Below are 23,522 nucleotides of genomic sequence, written 5' to 3'. Positions count from 1 at the left end.
TTTTTTTATATGGAGACAGTCTGACAGCCTGGGGTGCAACATTAAAGTGAGAAAGAATGAACACCACCCACACTGAGCTCAGTAAAGTCTCACAATGTCAGAGCAGCGTTAAATAGGACAGTGCTGCTGTAAAAGGGCTGGTATTTCAGGAAGGACCGTGACCTTCACAAACGCCACACACTGGAGAGACAAAACCAGTGCAAACATACAGATCGCGGGTTCAACATACACATTACATATGAGGTCCCATTCCCAGAGCCTCCATTGTTCCGGAAGTCAGGTGACATAGTATAAAGAGCAGTAAAGTTCATGTAAGGCGGAGGTCGCAGTGGATGGACAGGTCAAACAAAACAAAAGTGACTGCTGTTCGTGCTACGTGTGTAACCAGAAGTCAACATTGACTTATTTTAAATAACGTAAGTATGTTACCTAAAGTACTTAACTTACGTCACGTACGTAACTGGAGTTAAGAAACAAACTTACGTAACAAATAAGGATGTCACAATACCAGAAATTTAGTAGTCGATACCAGTACCAGTGAAATTCTACGATTCTCGATACCCAGTTAAATACCACGGTAAAAAAGTAAAACAAAACAATAAATCCCATGTACTTCAACATGAACTCCTTTATTACCGTTTGCATACTGTTTTTTGCAAACTTGTTATTAATCCTTGATGATAGAAAAACTAGTCTAAATTTTACAAGATTATATTTGAACACATCAGGATAACGTTATAATTGACCTTCACCCAATACAAAATTTTACAGAATAGATCTTGAATGCATCATAATGCACTCAATGCAACCTCTGTACGTTAGCTCCGTTATTTAGCCAAGCAGGACTGTGCTGCCCGCCGGCTGCTAACAGCTACTAGCTCTCCTCCTGCCGATTTCAACACAGATTTGTTGTTCACAATGTAGCATTATCAGGGAAATTTTCTATCGTCTCCACCGTTGGTCTCGAGTCCTGATCCCCAATACCTACAGTACCTGCGGTACTGTAGAAAAAATGAGTACCGTCACATTTTCAGAATTTTAGTATCAACTTGGTAACAAATTATCGGTTCTCATGACATACCTTGTAACAAACTTATATAATGCAAAACCAAAATCTTTGACTAAACCTAACCAAGTAGTTTCGTTGTCTGAACCTAAGTGACGCTGAGAGGTCCTGACCAAGTGTCCGTATGTGACGAGTTGGGTATGAGATTCTGTGATCAAATGATGAGGTTTCCCCGCAAAATGAGTCAGCAGGAAGCTACAAAGTTACTCATGTTTACTTTTAGATTCAGGTTATTTGCAGAGCAGTGAACTGAACAATGAAGAACTAATAAGATTGATCAAGCAAGAAGGAAACTGTTTAAAAACTCTCTTTTGAATCATGTTTTGTATTCCGAAAGTATATAGTGAGTAAAAACAGTGAGCCTCCTGCCCTGACCATCACCATGGTGACTAGTTGGTTACCTTGGTGATGACAGGAGTGCAGTAGTCCTGGGTCCAGAGGGAGGGGGAGGGACACTGGTTGGCTCTGGTGCAGCGTCCATCACACCAGCCACATTCGGTCACCCGCGACGACATCAAACAGGAAGCACAGGTGGTCAGCTGACCACAGCCGGGGCCAATCAGAGGGACCTTAGTGATCTAGGAAGAGGGAGACGTAAGAAAGTCTCACAAACTAAGCAATTCCACTCAGACAGAAGAAGAAAGTGTTTAGTAGCAGAACCCTTGCGGTGAGCCTCTAGGAACATTATTCTCTTTTATCTGTTGGCTCTGCTCCGTGATCACTGTTGTTTTAAAGTGTTTTTGTAATCACCTCACTAATGCAAGAAATTTGCATTTTGCAGAGCATAGAACCAAAAAGTGAATTTTTGTCCTTAATCTCTGTGTTTCCAATCCCACCTTGTTTCCTGTGGCCATCAGCAGGGCTCCGCCTGAGCCGTCGGCGTCCAGCAGCGCCACACTGGAGGAGACGGGTCTCGAGTCCAGGCGGACGTTGACGTGAGGAGAGGCGATTCGGGAGACCATCACCTGAAAGAAAAAAGGACATTGTAATCGTCTTAAAGGGACATTTATTAATGTAACGGCAACAACACTGTCATGACTCTGACACAGATTCCAGCATCATTAGCTGAGACTGAGTGATGTTTCTAATAATAGAACAAGAAGCTAGATCAGCAAACAGGTATATATACTTGGCAGGTGATTGGATGAACCATCTGTCAATCAAACTCTTTCCAAAGCCAGTCAGGAGAAGAGCTAAAACATGTTTTCCATCGAGAAACACCTTCAGTGCCGTTCTTTGCTCTTCTTTCAGTGAAGAAATACTCTCCAATTCTGATATAACAGACGCTATTGGAGCATCTACGCTAACCTCTTCAGGAGCCGCCATTGTTGTTTAGAACGAACAGTTGCTTCCGTGACGCATCACACAAACCTAAACCACACCTGTAGCTGCCAGGAGCTCCTCACAGGACGCTGATTGGTCCAAACCACTGTGGCTCAGACACAAACGCATTATATCATACGTGATCCTGTGATTGTGCGAATCTCATTTGATCTTGTGATATCACGAGAATCCAGCTGCCGTGCAAGACAGCTGTTATTAAAAATGCTTCAACAAGAATACTGCATTCTGAGACACTTAATTTACCAATGGACAAACTATTGGTGGCTTGTACCAAAATAAGAGTTTGGTTTCGACAATAAGCCTTAAACCAGACATTTGTGTAACTCAACAGTGAGTTATTGGTGCTGATCAACAGCCCTTGATTTCTTATGGACATTTCTCCAAAACATTATGTAAGAAATCATAGTGACAGATATAATCTGTTCTGAATTAGGAGTAAATGCCACAGAAATTAATGTATTTATTATTTACTGTATGATCTGCTGTCAGTCAGTCTTTTGTATTTCTCAACAAATAACCACCCTGGTCAGTTGAGGACTCCTGGTTAGGAGGTGGGGATTTTTTCCATCGTTATCGCTGTGTTAATCTGAAACGCTTCACAACGTTTTACACCGATACTCACACCATGAATTAAATAAGAAAGGAAGATTATACGGAGTCTGAAATGTACAACAATAGATCCACAGCATCGCCTGAGGACAGACCGAGCCTCGAGGATGAAAAAGTGGAAGACATCAACACATTTTTTGGTGCTACGCCAGCACACCTTGTTACAGGGAGTTGGTTGAAGGAACACGATCCAGATGGTGTCATCTCTTCCTGGAGTTTGGCTTTAAGCAGAGTTGCATTTCATTACAATGTTTCCTCTTAGTCAAGCATCATGGTCTACAAATAATGTCTTAGAAGACCTAACTCACTGGAGACATTTTGAACTGTCAGAGCAGGAAAAGTACAGGTGTAACTAACACCACTACTGTGTCTGTTCCATTTAGGTGTGTCAGTACGCCATGCCCTGGTACACCGAATTGGAATGCAGCCATTATTAATTAATTAATGAATCAATTAGTTAATTATGTTTGTCAAGTATACATTTTCCACATTTTCCAGGTTTGGGGTTGGTTTAGCAACCCTGATTTATTTATCAGAAAGTTTTGGTCAGATTTTACAGCAACTTAAACTAAACTTGAATACATATTTATTTATTCTTTTATTTATTTATTACAAATTTTCCAGCATTTGGAGGTGTGTGCCATCAAAGCAATAAGTACTTTTAAAAGAAAAGTAAAGTATATGTTATTTGTCTAATATAATTTCTGCCTGTAATGGGTACACATAGTCAAGTAAACACGTCGGTATTTATCAACCTGGATGCTATTTTCCCATGTTTTTGTGTCTAAGTGAATAATAGGGACGACGACTTTTCGAATTGGTCCAGTATTGAGGGAGAACGCTGCTGACGCCAGCTGCTAAACGAGCTGTAAGGTAATTGATCGGGGCAACTCCTCACCGTCAATGCACGTCCACTAAAAGTGTTTGTTTTTGCCACTAACAGGCTCCCTACAGAGAAATAAAATGTTTTTCTGAACTTTCACTTTCTGTTTGTTATTGTGTCATGTGACTTTTTGCCAGAAGACAACGGTAGAAACATGAGTGAGAATTGGAGAGAGGAGTGCCACGGGACACCGGTGTTGACAGAGTTTGTTGTGTTGGAGAACAGAAAGCGTAGCTGAGTGTCATCTAAACGATTTTCAGTGTCATGGCTGAATATTTAGCTGACAATGTGGATGCGACGCAAGATTTCCGAACGAGACTTTTCAGAGCGAACAGACAGATCAGATCAAGTGAAAGGTAGGAAACATGTTTTTTTCTCTCTAGGGTCCTTTAAATAATGTTGTCAGACACTTATATTAGCAATCTGAGCCTGTCAGTGGCAAAAACAAACACTTTTAGTAGACGAACATTGACAGTGAGGAGTTTCCCCGAGCGATTACATTACAGCCCGTTTAGCAGCTGCCATCTGCAGCGTTCTCACTGTCCACATTAGCCACTTAGACACAAAAACATTGAAAATAGGGTCCAGGTTGAAAAATACCGAAATTACCCTTTAACAAACACTGGAGGCTGAGACACTTACAATCTATCCAGCATGCAGCATTTGACAGTTATACAATTGGTCAGACTTCACAACTGTACTCTGCCTGTAGACACAAAACCTTGATGTCTTGAATTAATTGCATTTTATTTCGAAGTACATCACTGTCTGTATCCTAATAAGCAGTAATCATTAGTTCAACTTCTTATAATTTGAAGAGATAACTTGCAAGAGAGACGTAGCTGTTAGCTTCTACCATAGTTGAGGGGGTTTAGAGAGAGAGGAGTCTGGTTTGGGAGGAAACATCGTGTCGTCTGACATGTTGGGAGGTGTTTCAGACACACACACACACACACACACACACACAAGTCTGCACACATGCAACACACATACACTCTCCATCCTGTCTTTCCATCACACACACTTTGTTTGACTACCTCAGATTATCTCACACATGCAGGATTTACACACAAACACGTACAATAACACGCACACAAGACATACATCCCCCCCTTCCTCACACACACACACACACACACACACACATGCAGTCAACACACCTGGAACAGCATTTATCATTTGCGGTTACGCTGCAATTACAGGCCTGGGAGCAAACAGAACAGAACAGGGTCTCTAATGGGGTGTGTGGTTGCTCCAGTTACATGAAGCGCTCTAAATTATACCATCCCCCCCGGTCACACACACACACACACACGCACACACACACACACACACACACACACACACACACACACACACACACACACAAATAGATATAGTCCTTGGGCACACACACAATCTTTCTGCCGTGTCAGGATGGAGCTGCAGTGCGATGAATCCTCCAAAAACAAAACACTCACGAGACACTGCAGTGATGGGAGTTATGGTATGTGTGTGTGTGTGTGATTCCAGTAAATACCTACAACACTCTGCATTGTAAACTTTAAATGTGATTTTGTTGGTTGGCAGATACGCCGCTTGCCCTCGCCTCACCCTCAGAAACGCCTTGTTTCCCATCGTCATTCCTCCCTCTGTTTGAGCCTCATGATCAACGTCAGCTTTGTAACAGCGAGTATAATGGGTGGCTTTCCGCTGGGGACAAGGCCATACAACAGGCATCTCTCTGGAGGTAATAGCGGTGTAAATTACAGCTTATTGTATTAAGCAGGCCGGGGGGAAGTTTGGCCTCTAAACACGGCCACTGTGTTATTCCCACAGTGGCCCAACTGAAGCCGAGGGAAACACTTCCTGAGCCAGAAAGGAGTTCATCGGGGGGGGAACAACGCTCTTTTTCTTTCACTGCCTCAACTCCATATTCCCTCTTGCCTCGTCCGCTGGGAGCGACCAGGAAACAGAAATACATGAAAAGTTGACAGGTTCTTTTTATCACGCTAACAATGAGCTGCCGAAGCAAAGACGAACACCTCTCACAGATTCTTATTGTGGCTTATCTTTGGGAAAGAGAGAGCAGGTGGCCGGAGGGTCGTCAGGTCAAATACTCGCTGTAGAAAACCAGAGCAGGGAAAGTGAATGAGACACTGCGTTCACACCCAGACACCTTTGAGCAAGGGTGCTTGAAATGTTATTCCAGTTATTTACAACTTGGGTCTTGTGGCATAATTTCCTTTCTTTCAATTTCTTCCCACCTGAAACACATGAATACGCCTCCCGTCCGCAGAAAAATGTCATAATTATTGCGGCGAGCCTCACTGCCCCTGCTGCCTGGTGTGAATTCAACCTAAAGCCTGGGCCACACCAGGAATGGCAGGAGCGCGTGGCGGCTGCGCTACCTGTTGTTTTTTATTTCTGTGTCCGTGTTAACAGGTTACAGCAGCCACACTGCCCGCGGCTCGGCTGCGTGTCAGCTGCGTCTCTTCTAGAGATTCGAGGTCTCGCCTATTCTCGCGCGCGGTTCACAGCAACAAAAGACAGTAAAAGTGATGTATTGACTGTATATTGATATCATATCAGCAACATTACTACAGTTTCGATGTTTTTTTTTTCTATTTGCAGGACAGTGTTGTAGAACATGCAGTGACTTGCAGAGCTCCATGAATGAATAACGTACAGGGTTTTAATTGTGGATTATTACTATTATTTACAAATTGTTTGTAATTGTTACACATGTTTCTTAACCTTTCTCTGTCTAAAATAAATATAAATGACATTTATAATGAAATGAAATGGCCATTATGAAAGGCAAACTCTATGTAGAAAGAAAGGGCTGGCAGCAGCAGCTGCAGCAGCAGAAACGCAGCTGGTCTGAACAACCGACACGTGAATCACGCAGCCGCCGCGCGACGCAGCCACGCGTGAACAGCGGTTCACGTGGGCGGTCTGTCCGTGGCGTAACACATCCAAAACTGACGCTAGAGAGCAAGGAGGATGTCACTGAAAATGAGACTGAAGAAAACAAAATCACTGCTGAATGTTCTGTTTCTTCCTCAGTTATTTTCCTGTTCTTGTTTTCCTCTCCAGGTTCTCGACTACTACAAATATTTTTTTGCTTTCTCTGTTTAGGTTTCTAGGAAAGCATCTTTGTCTCCTTCTCCCCCCATTTTTAACATCTCTTTCCTCCATCCTCTTTCTTTGGTCTCTCTCTCCCTCTATATCTATTAACTCAACTCCAAATCAATTCAGTTAAAACAGTTCAATCTGGTTTAATTGCACAATTAGACAGAAACCTGTTTTGCTAAATCCATGCTGTGACATTTTCACCAACGTTTACATATGACTAATAGCTAATAAAAGTTAAAATCAGTGTTCAGTTCATTGTCACAAATCTTTGTCCTTCTCTGTCTGAGATAATAGGCAGAACATCTTTGATAAGATGGAGAGTTTTGCAGTGCAGGACAGCTGCTAAAACAATGAACTTCAGCCAATTCAGCCCATCACAAAAAAAAACCAACAAAAAAGAAAAAACTGAAGGAAGGCCTGGTAGGGAGGGGGTTGATGGTAGAGAAACACACAGCAACAGCTGCATGGGACGCTCAGAGAGTAGAAAATGCCGTGCGAGGGAACGTGTCAGCGAAGCCCGCCGTTCACCATTAACGTGCCGTTCGGCTTGTAAGCCCCCTCGCTCCCCACTACCACCATCCCCCCCTCCCTTTCCGTGCAGCTGTCGGCCCTTGTTTTTTTTCCACGTCTCTCTCTTTCCATGCGTGTCTTTTCATTCTTGTGTTTCAAAAACACGTGAGGTAATTCAGCTTTTACTTTATGTGTTTTATTCCATTCGTTGTCTGGTCCAGCACTGGACCGACGCACCGACGCAGCGTCACTCGCTGCACTTTACCCTGCAGCTGTAACCATCCATCGCTTGCATGCAGAGTGCAGTCGGAGTGGATGGACAAAATAACTTCAACACCACATGAAAAGAGAGGGAAAGTGACTCCATTGAGTCACAGTCTGACATGCAGCTACACAGACTGGTCATACTGTGTTAATTAAGTTGGATGCCAAAATGCTATAATTTACCCCGATGATCAGCACTTGGATGACTCTTCAGAACAATAACAATGCAACTAACGGACCTCCAACAGGCCAAATCCACATTTGAACTGCAGGTGCACTGGCACTAAAACCTACAAATGTATTTTACGTGCCAGGTCTTAGTCTGGAAACTCATTAAAATATATTCTTACTTAACACTGATGGGGTGATTTGAGTGTCGAGATGTAAAACTGGGCTTTTGGTTGAAAAGACAATGTTTTCCTTAGACATCTAACTTACAGCCACTGTTTCAAAAGTACTTAAATAACTATATCTGTATGTAAATTGTCTTAAAGGGGACATATGATGCTCATTTTCAGGTTCATACTTGTATTTTGGGTTTCTACTAGAACATGCTTACATGCTTTGATGTTCAAAAAACACATTATTTTTCTCATCCTGTCTGTCTGAATATACCTGTATTCACCCTCTGTCTGAAACGCTCCATTTTAGTGCATGTCTCTTTAAGACCCCCTCCTGAAAAAGCCCAGTCTGCTCTGATTGGCTTGAGAGAAAAATATGGTTCACCTTTGCAAAGGTAGTTCTCAAGCTGTGGGCGGTATACTCTAATGTTCCTGCATGTGACATAGGAAGGGGAGCCAAATCTGAATGGCTTGTTGAATCACATGTTTTCTGATCAAGGCAGCCCACAAAAAACTGACTGGGTTGTCTTATTTCAAAGTTTGTGGGTTGGTGGACACTCCAGATACCCTAATGTATGAGCACTGAAAATGTGAGTTTTTCACGATATGTCCCCTTTAAGAAATCTTCATATTTCAACCAAATTTAGCCTAGTTTGGTAGACCTCTTCTGACCTGCAAATTGCAAAACCAGTGCTTACTTGGAAGCCAAATACCTGCTAAAAAGACAAGTTATCTCTGACAAGACTTTTCATTCCAATCACTGTGCAATATCACATTTCCATTTGTGCAATTGAGTTACGTAGAATAGAATAGTCTGTTTATTGTCAATACTGTATATGTTGTTCCTATTTTTAATATTTCCTTCTATTTAAATTGTTCATATTTTATATGTTTCTCTACTTTTGTTTTGCTTTTTATTTTTACTGTGTTGTATCTTGCTTTTTGTTTTTACTGATGCTTCTTGTTTCTGCACTATCCCCTTTGCTGCTGTACTCTGCAAATGTCCCCACTGTGGGACTAATAAAGGAATATCTTATCTTATCTTATAATTAAAGCCTCAGTTAGCGTGCTTTAATGTCAGCGCTGCAATTAAAAGACAACTTTCGCTCAAGGTCAGTGCTCAAGGATGCATATCTTGGTATAAAAAGCACAAAACCTTTACGGAAGAAGGAAAGGAAGAAGAGTAAAGTAAGAGGGTTAAGGGGCGGCCACTTCTTTGTATATGATATTTGATATTCTGAACTTATTACGTTTTTCCATTATTTTGTCCATGTTACAAAGTCTGCAAAAATCATGACTACAAACGTGTCCCATGACTAAAATGTCCTAAAGCAGTATTGACCGGTCATGTATGAGACGTTGAAAGCAGCTGACAAACGATCAGGAGGGTGTAATCCACTGTTGGTTTGTACAATGATAGGCAAAATGGACTGTTTGCTCAGATGGCAGACTGAAACGTGGACTTTTTGGAGGCTCACTGAGCACAGGTCAAAGGTAAGCAAACTGTGCAAACAGAAAGGTCCTGGTGCCTGGTCATAGTTTCCCACAACCTGCCTCTAGCAGACGCACCTGGAGAAGAATGTGTGTTGTGTCTCAAGCAGGAGCGCTTTCACTCCTCACGTACCGACATCCTGCCAAATTTACATGAACAATGAGCGAGTGGCTGCTGTGGCCTCAGGCTCTCTGTTTACGCCTAACTGCTAGTATTTCCCATGCAAATTAGGCTCCTGACTGGCTTTTAAAGGCATTTATTGAAAAAAAGTTCACTAAAGACAGAACAAAGTGACTTCTTTACCTGTATGTGGCGTCCGTCGGCGGTGCCGAGGTATGCCACCGCACGGCCGTGGACTGGCACCACGGTGATAGAGGTTACCAAAGTGTTTGTCAGCTCTTTGTGCCAGTACTCCAGCCGTTGGAAAAACTGGGTCACCTGCAGGCGGTACTTGCCCTCTTTCCCTTCATGGATTCCCTCATGTGGGTCGCAATTGTCTGACGAACTCTGCAAAAACAAAAAATGCATCAGTTAGAAGAAAATCCCTGTGGTGTGCTCCAAGAGTTACAAAATATTAGCGCTGTCAATCGATTAAAATATTGAATCATGATTAATCGCAAATGAATCACATTTGTTTTATCTGTTAAAAATGTAACTTAAAGGGAGATTTGTCGAGTATTTAATACTACTTTATGCAAATGTATGTATATATTTATTATTGGAAATCAATTAACAACACAAAACAATGACAAATATTGTCCAGAAACCCTCACAGGTTCTGCATTTAGCATAAAAATATGCTCAAATCATAACATGGCAAACTGCAGCCCAACAGGCAACAACAGCTGTCAGTGTGTCAGTGTGCTGACTTGACTATGATTTGCCCCAAACTGCATGTGATTATCATAAAGTGGGCATGTCTGTAAAGGGGAGACTTGTTGGTACCCATAAAATCCATTTTCATTAACAGATCTAGAGGTCAGAGGTCAAGGGACCCCTTTGAATTTAGCGCAAGTTTGGAGCATTATTTAGCTTCCTTCGTGACAAGCTACAATGACATGGTTTGTACCAATGGATTTCTTAGGTTTTCTATCTTATCTATCTTCACTCTAGCTTTAAAACTGAGCCTGATAGAACTTAAAAGTTGTGTTCATGCATTAAAGAAATTAGTGGAGTTAAAACAAATTTGCGGTAACGTGTTATTATCCTATTAACTTTGACAGCCGTACCGTACGTACAGGGAGAATAATACTGGAGAGTGCTTCTTATTGTGGTTACAGGCATGATATTATGACATATGGCACAGCCAAGAAATGTCAGCAACATCAGTGTGGTCATGTTTAACAGTCAAGAAAATCCACTTCAAAGTCGTGAACTTCCATTGGAATGAAAATCTGGAGCAAGCAGCAAAGACAAATGTTAGATAATGCATCATATTTTCCAGGACTCGTCAGCAAGATTGGATCACCTTATCCAAACACATTGCTCTCCTGAAAACTACTGGTTATACAATATCATGTTGAACTATCTTCTTTCATATCAGGCCCGATGGGGGAGGGTTGAGAAGCAAACCTCCTAAGCCCCCCTTAGCTACTCTTTCATCAGGCCGTGCTCGTAATGGAGGTCTCGGCGTGATAGTACCTCTAGGGCAAGTGCATGCTTTGTTGAATAGAAGGACGGCAGGATTTCATGGGAAACAGCGAGAAGACTTTCATGCTGTTTTTCTTTCCATGAAAAAAAACTTTCTCCCCTATCCAACTGGGCAACCACACCTTTCTCTCTCTCTTTCTCTACTTCCTCACTTGAGTTTAGAACCAAAGTCCAGCTCCCCTCTTTGGCTTTCAAACATCGCTGGGTTGTGCACATTGTTGTGTCTGGAGCCTGTGGAGCATACAGTGAAAGCACAGACTGTAGCTGGGTTCAGGGCTTTTTCTCTATCGGTACCCCCCCCTCCTCTACGCTTACTGCCCAGCCCTGCCGTCTCACTGCTCCGGCTCTTTTTCTGTTTAGTCATGGCCTCCTGTCCCAGCCTCAGGTTTCATTAATTATTAATGACCCAGAGGGTGGCGGGCCTCTTGTGGCTCTTAAGGTCCTTGACCTGGCCGCCTGACCAGGCCTGAGCTCTCTGTTGTTTTCTCAGCTTCAGTGGATGATGACCTCTTCACTGGACTCACAAGGAGGAGGGGGGAGGGAGTACAGGTACAATGATTATGAAGACCTGTGGACGGCTTCTTTCAAAGTGCCTCACAGTGCCATGCAATTTTAGAAGGAAACTCCTAAATGCTTCGCTTCGATGTTTGTGACCTTAGTTTTGACCTTTTGTTGTGGCTTAAGGCGAGACACTACAGGCAAAACCACTGTTTTTCATGCACTGGTCAATTTTGAGCTATTCTTCTTCCATAACATTTATTCTTTCAGATTAGTGGAAAGAAAACATCCAAAATACACATGTAGGTGTTTATTTTACTACTTTGTCTATTTGCGTCTGTAGATTTCTCATAAATTCACCAAAAGTTATCATTAGATAACGCCTCATTTGCATATCTAAACTAGGGTTGACAAAGTTAACGCGATGATAATGTGTTAACGCAAATTCATTTTAACGCCACTAATTTCTTTGACGCATTAATGCAATCGATCATTCGGAGGTTGTAGCGGGTTCAGTTTTAAGGCTAAAGTGAAGATACTGGCATCATATGAAATTAAAAAACCTAAGGAATCCATTGGTACCAACCATGTCATACTAGCTTGTCAAGAAGGAGGCTAAATAACGATCCAAACTTGCGCAAATTTTTGGCAAGGAAAAACTGGCATGGTCATTTTCAAAGGGGTCCCTTGACCTCTGACCTCAAGATATGTGAATGAAAATGGGTTCCATGGGTACCCACGAGTCTCCCCTTTACAGACATGCCCACTTTATGATAATCACATGCAGTTTGGGGCAAGTCATAGTCAAGTCAGCAAACTGACACATTGACAGCTGTTGCTGCCTGTTGGGCTTCAGTTTGCCATGTTATGATTTGAGCATATTTTTTATGCTAAATGCAGTACCTGTGAGGGTTTCTGGACAATATTTGTCATTGTTTTGTGTTGTTAATCGATTTCCACTAATAAATATATACATACAATTGCATAAAGCAGCATATTTGTCCACTCCCATGTTGACAAGAGTATTAAATACTTGACAAATCTCCCTTCAAGGTACATTTTGAACAGATAAAAAATGTGAGATTAATTTACGATTAATCGCAATTAACTATGGACAATCATGCAATTAATCATGATTAAATATTTTAATCGACTGACAGCCCTATTAAAAACTTGCCAATTTTTTTTTTTTATGGCTGTTGACAGTATTTTCTGTATAGATTTCTGTTCTGGAAATTCATGCAAATTAGCACATAGTTAATAGGATAATGCATCATTTGCATATTGAAAAATTAAATTTAAGAAAACTTACACTTACTTAACACAAAAAAAATATTGCCTTCATGTAAGTTATCAACTGGAGAAGTTTCATGGTGACAGTAGTTGAATATTTCACCCTAATGTCTTCAAACAAAGTTGGTTTTAATCACTTACAGACTCATGATCTCTGTCTGCCTTTCTACCTACAGCACTGCCTCGGTCATAAGGTCATTATTGTATTGTGGTTTGTGTGAAACATGCTGCATCATTGCAGCATCATTTGTTTAGTGTAGGTCTCAAAGGCAGGCTTTGAAGACGAGGAGAACAATGGTGGAGTAATAAATCAGGAAAGTTGCTTTCTTGGTGACGTTACATAGCTGAGACAAACGCGACCGCACGAAGAGGAAAGCTGAGGAGAAACCTGGCAAACCGACATGCACGCAGCAGCAGACCTCGGTTAATTTAAGTGTCCTCAAGGTCAGTGGCGGCCGCTGGAAAGACAACGGTGAAGTCAAACTCGGGGAAAATGTGGAGGAAATTGAAAGCTGGCTGAAAAGGTTGGATACTTTAAGCGAGGTGGTGCAGCCAGCTGATCTGCTCTGAATTACTGGGGGGGTTAAAGAGAGTGCACACCGGATGAGAAATGACAGTTTGTCACTGAAATTGATTTGAAATTGGATAAAGATATGGACACGTAGGACGAGATGAGGGTTTGATAAAGTCTAAGGCAGAAGAAACAACCTCAAACATGATGGACAGGTTGCTTTTGATGTGTGAATCTGTGTGTCATTACGATTTATTATCCATTGTAATTTTGCAGATTAACATTTTAAAAACATGGGAATCTGCCATAACTGTTCCCACGTCTCAAAACTACAACAGATAGTCGTCATCACTGCGAAGATTATGCCACGCGGCTCAATAAACAGGCCTCGGGCTGATTATTTTCAGAGCAAACAAACAGGACTTTGGATTGTTTGTTGAAGCGGAGAGGGACGATGGGAGGGAGAACTGGAAAGCTCTCGGAGGCATTCCTCTGCCTCTGCTGAGGTATTCCTGAGGATCAAGGCAGTGGAGTCGGACAGTGGAAAGACTGTTTTGACAAGCTCTGTTTGAAGCTCCGCCGCTGTTATCCACGGCTGCTCCTTGGCACGGAGAAAGAGTTTTAGAGGACATCAGACTGACACTGACATGGAGACAAACAGGTTCCTCCAGAAAGTAATAATCGACTGAAACACAAGATTTTCACAATAGGATTTCAAGCTAATTGGACAATAAATGTATTGATCTTAAAGGGCAGGTCCATCTGCGTTATTTTCCATTTTTTTCTAAATGAAAATGCCCACTCAGCCGTAAGCAAAAAGCAGTGACATAAGTTACCAAAGTAAGATAATAAACAAGGTTATGAATACTGTGAACACTAGCACTAGCTGAGTCAACGTTAGCCGTGATAAGTTTGGAAATAACTGAATAGTCTGGTGGCTTTAAAGAGAGCGAGAAAACGGCTTCAGTTCCCCGTAAGAAAGGGCTGTCTGACGGCGAGGTAAAGTGGCTGTGGACGGGAACAACTGAAAAAGGTATCTTAGTTTAGTTTTATCAGTTTGAGTGTACGCTATATTTAGAATATTTTCAACGCTTTATCACGCCATCATCCCTTTCTGACGGCAAACTGAAGCTGTTATAGCGCTGTCTTCAAAGCCACCAGACTCCATACACAAAAGCAATCATTTTACCTCGCAGAACACAGGAGTTGCTGGTCTACCGCTGCATCGATTGGTTAGTTAGTTTGTGTTATTGTGTGACTTTTGGATTGTGGCATCCACAGCAGTACATTGCTTAGCTTCCGTGCCGGTACTCCTGTCTGCTTCTCCAAACTGGGAGCATGCCGACCACCATCTAAGTTACTGTATGTAACGTTAATGCACTGACTATAAAGATGTATATACTTAACATGTAGCAGCGTCTTCATGCAGAAACCTACGGCAGGTCATGTGGGAGAACGTTTTTAGAAGGGCTTAGGAAAATAGCATTTTGACGCTAAAACATACAGTACGTACTTTGACCAAAGACGACAACGGAGTAAAAACGCTGCTGGGTCTTTGTGGTAATCACATACAGGTGCTCTATGAATCTTTCTGGTGTACTGTGCTTATTCAATCTTGTGAAGGGTTCATTGCATGTGTGGAATATGATCTCAAAAAGTACAAAATTCAAGTCTCCTTCAAAAATATTCCAAGGCAGACTGTAGAGTTTGAGCTACATGCAATGAGCCCTTCACAAGATTGAATATACTTTGACCAAAATTTGAATGTTCGGACATAAGGAACACCACTGCGAAGCTACAGAATGATATAAAAATCTTAAAAATCCCAAAACATTGGCAGCAGCTTCTAAACCGGAGTACGAGCCACAAAGAAAAGTACTTGGTGGAAGCAAACAAGTCACTCATGGTGGCTCCTGCAGAACCTGTTAGATATAGTCATCAAAAAGCCTTTGAAATAGAGGTTATAATCTTCTCAGCTTTGATAAAAACAGTCCACTTTTGATGGATGGCGAGACATCTTTTCAACTGCAAGTCATCAAAACCACATGTAGGCTTCGCCGATATCAGCTGCTTCAACAAAACCTCAACTTTGGAAAGAAAAGGAAAAGAAAGTCCTCAGTTCTGTCAAGTCTGTTTTTAAGACGGTTGCCTACAATGTGCAACTAGCTGTTGTACTCTGCATGTTTACAGGTAACAATTATACTTTAACAGTTTCACATTGTTGACACTCTGCTATAGACGCAATTTAGTCCATATCAGAAAAGTGTCAATGATTGATACTCAGCCCTAATGGAGGATTAATCATTGAGTGAATCAATAACCACATAAATGTCTGAGTTTGAAACTCATATTTCACCTTTCCTCTCCATTGATCTTTTGGAAGATTTACAGTGTTGGCAAGTGCCCCTGATGTTCTACATCTTCCAGGCCATTTGTGAATGTTTTTCAGCCTCTGAACAGCCACCGAGGGGCAGGTACGTGAAATATTGTACACCTTCTTCTCCATACTTAACCAGCAGCCATTGTCCCCAAAACAACGGCGTGGCGATAGGGTTTCGGTGTCGTGGGGCTCCTAAACCCCGCGGCACCGCTCGGGAGAGTCTAGAAGGGGGTGAAAGGTGATCTGCGTGGTCTAATGTCGTTTTCATACTCTCACTGTGGCCCCTGGGTCCTGTGTGTGAATAGACACACTAATGCCTGAATTATAAACCCTGGACTGGGTTACTGGCAGGAGAGGGTTTGGATACAAACACTGTCACTGCCGTGCAAAAAATAGGGTAACGGCGCTCTTGCTAATGTACAGAAATACACACAGTGTTTGCGGAGGCTTAGCCCGAGTTAGCACACTCGCACACATGCACAAAGTCTGTCTCGTCGCTGGACGCTCAGCTGGCTCTCTCACTGGAATAACAGACCTTTGACCTCCGCATTGCATGTGCAATTGTGCGCTCCAGACGGCGGAGAGGTTCGGTTGTCGTCGGGGTGTGTGGAAATGCATTTTTTAGAGAAAGTGAAATGCAAAGGAATGCGGAGTGCACAAATAGCTCAACGCGTGTGTGTGTGTTGTTGCGGTAAAGTTGGGACACACATTACAGCGCTCCACCTGGACTCCGGGTGCACGTTACTCTGCAACCCGACCCTCAGTTGCTGTAACGACCGTGAAGTGTGTGTGTGTCTAAGTACGCAAGTGGCTGGCCGGTCGCAGCGAGCGCATGGAGTCATGTGTTAATGTGTGTTTGCATGTGTGTGCGTGTGTGTTGCTGTCAGGGTGTTGGGGACAGTTAAAGGGAGTAAGAGAAGCTGACGATAAGGCGAGGACAGACTCTGGCACTCGCAGTGCAGCTGGCCTCGCCCTCGAGAGACGCCAGGCAGGACGACAGCTCTGTCTATAATGGCCTCACACATAAACAGGTCCAACAGAAGACAGCAAGAATAATATAATATTTGACTTTCAGAAACATGAAACAACAAAAGACAATGTAATTTGTATGCTGATTTTCAAACTGTCCACTTTTGAGGTCCAGTGTTTTGGATTATCAACCATATCAGGGACTAAAAGTAAGGATAACTCACCCTCTGATACATCGATTCTGAATTTTTTTTTATTATAAAAGCAGTACTCTTTTATTATCATTCAACATTAGCTGACCTTTCCACACAGATGAAAATGATGGTGTCTATGTTGAAATCCTTTCCTGTGAGAGAATGTGGTTTGTAATGTACATATTCATGCTCACACTCTCTCAGAGTTCACATGCTTATTTCATGAACATTTCGGAGCCAGTGTTGGTGTAGTGTTTCTCAGGAAAGAAGTGGGAAAGAACCTTTAATTGCCTAATTTAATTTTATTAGTTGCCCACAGTGATGCACTGCCCACACACTACAACCATCCAAAATAGCATACAGATTTGTAGCGTAATTCTTGATTTCTCTAATACAAATCACTTCCTGTGCAAAGCGAAGAGTTCTCATACACCAACTGAAAATAAGATCTTCATGAAAATGTTGAAATGTCTGAAAGCCTCTCTGTCTGTCCCCCCTTTCCTCCAGCCGGTCCTGACTTCAATTTTGCCCCTTCACTCCCCTTCCTCTCTTTTTTATATTTCCTTTACCTCCCCTGCACACAAACACACACATGCACGGTCCATTTCTACCAGTTAAATAATCTGTTGGTGTGTGTTCTCCAGGATTCTCCCACACAGGAACAATGCAGCTTCCAGCCCTCTCAGCGCCACTAAATCACTCTAACTATATAAAACCTGGCTGTGTGAATGATGACCCTGCATCCTCCGTCTCCTCTGCCTCCAATAAGAGACTAAAATATCATCTCCGAGAACACAGCGATGATTTTTCATCGGAGCTCGACAAAGTGGCTGCTTTTTCCTGCATGTATCAACAGATTTTTCTCCTCTTCTTCTTCGGAGATCGGGGATTTATGCGATTCAAAACAAGGGGAAGGATGATGGACTGCTGAGTTCGGTGATCGGGGGCCAAAAGTCACTTATTTCTGCTCCGTCTGGGAACTTCTTTGATTCCACTTCTACTTAACGGCAACAGCACATTCTTCAGATGAGCTTTCCAGAGTTGCCCTGCAAATTCGGTCAGACTGACACAGTAGCTAAAGTTACAGTCTGCAGATCAAAGGGAACTAGATGGGTCGACTCCTTAAAACATTCTTACATGCGCAGATAGAGATGAGATATTAAGAGAAAATATTTTTCCGCATGGTTCTAAAATGATTCAATAAGGCTGATTTCTGTGGTGTTTACATTAACAGATGGGTTGATGATTGATATTAGGTTCCTATCCTAGGTGTTTCATAAAAGCTCCCGACATATGAGATACATTACACCATATAAACCCGGGCTTGTCATGCTTGACTTGCATTTTCCGCATGAATCGTTCGGTAAAACGTTCCCACTGGACTTGCACGTCTCTCCCTGACTTTTATTTGTTGAAATACTGAGGTCACATCGATAGTTGTGACATCTGCTGTGAGGACGCTGACCCTCATGATGGTTATTACTGGCTGCTGGTGATGTCAGTGAGACAGGGTCACATTTATATTAAGATGCCCGGAAGCACCAATTGAATTCTTTGTATTGTAGTATTAGAAATTATATTTTGTTTTGGCTGTATTTTCTAGCACACATCTTCCCAACCATTTTCCTGCGTTGTAGGCTGCGTTTATATCAATACTTTAACTCCTCCATCTCCTGTGAAGAAACTCTGTCTATGTTGGATGTCTACGTTGGATGTCTACGTTAGATGTGCAAGTTGGATGTCTACGTTGGATGTCTACATTTTTGCATTCGGTCAGAGCAAGTGACATTGTATATTGTTACGTTGTTACGTTACTTTGTTACGTTACTTTGTTACGTTACATTGTTACGTTACGTTGTTACGTTACATTGTTACGTTACATTGTTACGTTACGTTGTTACGTTACGTTACGTTGTTACGTTGCATTGTTACGTTACGTCGTTACGTTACGCCGTTACGCTACGTCGTTGCGTTGTGATGTTGTTACGTTACATTGTGATGTTGTTACGTTACGTTGTTATGTTACGTTGCGTTGTTACGTTACGTTGTTACGTTACGTTGTTACGTTACGTTGTTACGATACGTTGTTACGTTATGTTACGTTGTTACGTTATGTTACGTTGTTATGTTATGTTACATTGTTACGTTACGTTGTTACGTTATGTTACGTTGTTACGTTATGTTACGTTGTTATGTTACGTTGTTGCGTTGTGATGTTGTTACGTTATTATTTTAACACAAACCATGATGTTTTTCCCAACCTTGACCAAGTAATAGTAGTTGCCATGGCATGCATGTTTCTGCAAGTGTGATACGAGGCGGATATGAAACGTATTTATGGTTCAGAAATCTCCTGGTTTGCAGAAACGTACAATGCCAACATCTTTTCTGGCGACTGGGTTGGACAAAACTCCATTCACCTCCACTGTATCTCAATTCTCAAAACCTGGACGAATAAAACCAAAACTATCTGCATGTAGATTCCACCACATGTATGAGAGAAAGTGTGTTTTTGTTAATTTGAGTGAACCCAAACCTTTGATTTGAGAGCATTTACATTCCCATCAGACGAATGGTGTGCTGTAGGTAGTGCAGTGCTTTTTATATATAGTCCCAGAGGGTAAAAAGGGCTACAAGCGTAATGTGGATGAATATGGATGTAAACACCCCCAAACACCCCGACTGCTCTGTAACTATGACTTATGACACCGGGTAATTTTCAGGGTGCAAATGAGTCTTGCTCTGCTTTTTCAGCCTGCATATTACTCACTCTGGACTTTATTTTAGAGCATTAATGTCTTTCTGAGGTCTTATCCATCTCTCTATCTGGCAGCTAAGTGGAGCGATCAGTCGTATTTACTGAAGCAGCTGCTTCTCCTACATGTGCTCTTAATTACAGAGACACATGAACGCAAAGGGGTGATTTAGTGTCGAGGCTGCTTCGGAGAGTTAGCACCAATCATCTACTCGCATGGCTTTATTAGCATTAGCATTACCCTCAGAGTAGTCAGAAGATACAGCTGCTCTGCCGTGCACATATTCGCCGACAATGTCAAAATAATTGTCCCTTTATGCCGAGGAGGACAGCAGGATATGCACACAACTTCTAAAACTGACACTTTTCAAAGCTATTCAGCCAAATTTCTTTTTTTTCCCAGGATTCCTGCTCCCTAACAGTCTGGAATAATCAAATCCACCCACCGGTGCAGACACTTGGCAGAATCTTCACAGTGAAGATTTCACTGTGAGCAGAAATTGCCAAAAACAGCTCCTCCGGCCTTCTCGCTACCATTTAGAGCATATGCCTTCACGACTATAAGTGGATCTCTCTGCTTCTCGTTCTTCTTCAGATCTGAGGGGCAATTTTCTGTCTCGGAGACGAATTGAACTGCGGGTGACTTGCTCATACATGAAGTAAGGGAGGGGAACAGCAGCTGGAGAGCCGCGGCAAAACAACAACCGTTGAGGAGCCGCCAGATAACCTCAGGTTGTAAACAGCGCCGGCCTGCGCTCCGGCAGCAAGGCAGCTTATCAACCGAGGGTCAACATAAGGTCCGAACAGGCGAGCCTCCTCATCTCAGCACGGATGAGATGAGGTCACTGGAAAAGGGAACTCTGCGTCCGTAGTTGTAGATCTCAAATCAGAGCCAGATGAAGAAAACAAAACAAATGTGAGTAATATGGCGCAAGAGTGGGACTCAGAAATAAAGCAGCGCTGGAAGAAAATGTCCTTTTATTGCTCAGTGGCACGGCCTTTCATATTTTGTCCCTTTCCACCGAGTGACACAGAAAAGCAAATGTAATATTCCAGCAGCTTTGCATGGAAACCAACAAAGCTAAATATAAAACAGTGAAATCCCGCGGACACGCAAACAGCCAAAACCTCATCAAAAAGCTTCAGAAAAGCAGACTGGGTTATTATAGAAGCAGATCTTTATGAAGTCTCCATAAAAATATTTCACTGCATGTCGTGACAGCTTGCAGGTGGCGGCCATTCGTGTGCTTCAGAGTCTCCATATACCGCATGACGAAGAAAACAAGTCAGCTTCTGTCCCCACAGAGCTGACCATGAGTGCAACAATGCATCATTGTGCTAATTTTTCACACTTGTAAAACTCCTGGAAGTTGGCATCTGGCTTCGCAGTGTTGCTCAACCTCCTTCTCACCCACTTGTACAGACAAATAGATCAACAGATCTTCAGGGATCGGGCTCTGAATAATTTTGCTGCATCTGCTTGTGCTCACTTACTGAGCCACCGGGGCCTGAGGCCAGAATCTGTAATGCTCAGGACTGGAGGATCTCAGTATGCTGACTTCATGATCAGGGCTCGGTTCCATGTTTTACTTTGAAAAATGTGCAGGCTGGAAGGTGTGTGATGCAACCTAACTACACTCTTAGGAATAAGGGTTCGAAACGGATTCTTCCTGGAGGGCTGAGGTTCTGCCAAGAACCATTTGCTTCTGAAGAACCCTTTTTGAAGAAAGAGTTTTTCAATGGTTCTTTGTAAGACTAAAAGATCCTGATGTACCAAGCCAACGGCTGGCCGTCGGTCAGTTTGGGGCCGTTGGTGAGTGTCTGTCCGCCTAGTTTTTGCGTCCCGCACCGTTGGGTCTAGTCCGCCCGTGGCAGAGTTTTTCAGCCGATTCAGCATGTTGAATCCGTGGCGGAGCCCGTCGGTGAGAGAAAGCACTCTGATTGGCTGTTCAGCTTAAACGAATCAGTGCACAAGAAGAGAAACGGCGCGTAGGGAAGAGGTCAGGTTGGATCAAAAAACACAGGACTTTCGCCCAGGAGACCGGTGTTCGTTTAAAGTCAAAGTTGATTTATTATTAAGTCACGCCACTTACGGTGTCATTTTCTAATCCAAACCACAATCTTTTCCTAAACCTAAGGAAGTAGTTTTATTTTGAAAAGACTGGAGTGGAAATTGACACGTGCATCACGTGTTGCTGGACATTCGTAGGAAAACACAGGAAAAATACATTGTTGAAAGTCGTTCTGAGCGTTTTGTTAGAAGGGTTCTCTGTAGAACCTCTCTTACGGGGTTCTGGGTGTAACCTTTCACAGATGGTTCTAGGTATAACCCTTTATGTTGGGTTAGGTAGAGCCCTATGAAAGGGTTCCAGGTGGAACCTTTATAAAAGGATCTACCAGGTACCGAAAAGGGCTCTCCTATGAGGACAAGCCGAAGAACCCTATATGGTTCTAGTTAGCACTTTTATTTCTAAGAGTGTATAACAATGGAAACTGGTAATCATTTTTTTCTCCCCCAAACAATAAACACAACAGTTTAGGTTTGCGAAATCAAAAACAAAACCTGTTCTGTATTCTCATAAAACTAAAAATGTTTGAGAAAAGCACTTTTTAAAGTTATTTTTACTTCTTACTCCTTAAACCAAAACAATCTTGGCAGACAAAAGCAGCCTTTTAACCGTAAAACGCACCATTCAGTTCCGAGAAAAGCCCTTCAGCCCTCTCAGGTGTGAGCTTGCCTTCTTCCTCCTGCAGTATGATTCAGGATCAGATCACCGATGAGGATAAGATCAAAGCCCACAGAGACAATATCTGCCGTGTCCCAGGGATTGACTTGATAGCGTCTCTGTTTGTGCTGCATTGTTTGGGAGCGCAGCAGGGTGGTAAAAGCCGTACAGAGAGATGAGGAGGAGGGTTTCTTCTCTCTTTGCCTCCATTACTTGAGTACACATTCAGGCACAATCCTTTGCTGGCATTGTGTGGGGATTACTGGTTGAATGGAGTGATAGGGGGGGGAGGATTAGTCCTCATCTGAGGTGAGACCTTCCTCTGGAATGACATGTTATCCACTTCCATTTGGTCAAGGAAATGTAGATGTTATCTGTGTATTCAGGAAGCACGTTGAAATGGTTGACAAAGACAAACGTGACCGGAAACATCAGAAGAAACTTAAAGGGCCAGTTCACCCAAACGACAAACACTTTCTCACCTACCTCTGATGGTACCTAGACATGCAGATGGCTTTGGTTTTATTTGTCCAAGTTTTGAGATATCTGTCTCTGAGACTTCTGCATAAATGAACCCTTAGAGACCCACATAGACCTGTTTTTGTCTTTAGGGGGGTCTTTAGGGAGAGATAGCAGGTCAACAGTAGATGTCACGTAGAAGTGGTGTACATCATCTGAAAGCTGGGGGAAATGAAGATTCATTTGAGATGCAGCTCAGCACTGTGTGTCAAGTTGTTTGAGTGATAAATCATAACTAAATAATAAATTGATGTGTATAAAGGCTTAGAACATTATGATGGAAGTATAGCGATGGTCATTCCCATGCTCACTCATGTCTCATAAGTTGTTGCAGCAATTTTTATACCATTTGTCACACCGATTCGGTGCTAAATTTAACCATTTTTTTACCACTCAAGAAT

At 42.5% G+C, this 23,522-nt stretch overlaps 1 protein-coding gene across 2 annotated transcripts in view; it reads right to left on the bottom strand.

Annotated features, from left to right (window-relative positions):
* Positions 1-23,522, bottom strand: part of met (MET proto-oncogene, receptor tyrosine kinase) — an 81,483-nt gene that overhangs the window by 38,772 nt on the left and 19,189 nt on the right. For both annotated transcript variants that reach the window (XM_037767323.1, XM_037767322.1), the window contains exons 3-5: positions 9,930-10,133; positions 1,903-2,031; positions 1,468-1,644 (exon numbers count right to left, since the gene is read on the bottom strand). In XM_037767323.1, coding sequence (XP_037623251.1) covers positions 1,468-1,644; positions 1,903-2,031; positions 9,930-10,133 — 510 coding nt within the window. The remainder of the gene's footprint in view (positions 1-1,467; positions 1,645-1,902; positions 2,032-9,929; positions 10,134-23,522) is intronic.

This window comes from Sebastes umbrosus, chromosome 4 (genome assembly GCF_015220745.1).
Source record: "Sebastes umbrosus isolate fSebUmb1 chromosome 4, fSebUmb1.pri, whole genome shotgun sequence".
NCBI lineage: Eukaryota > Metazoa > Chordata > Actinopteri > Perciformes > Sebastidae > Sebastes > Sebastes umbrosus.
The sequence above is the reverse complement of the archived record's forward strand: the minus strand, read 5'-3'. Positions and strand labels throughout refer to the sequence as shown.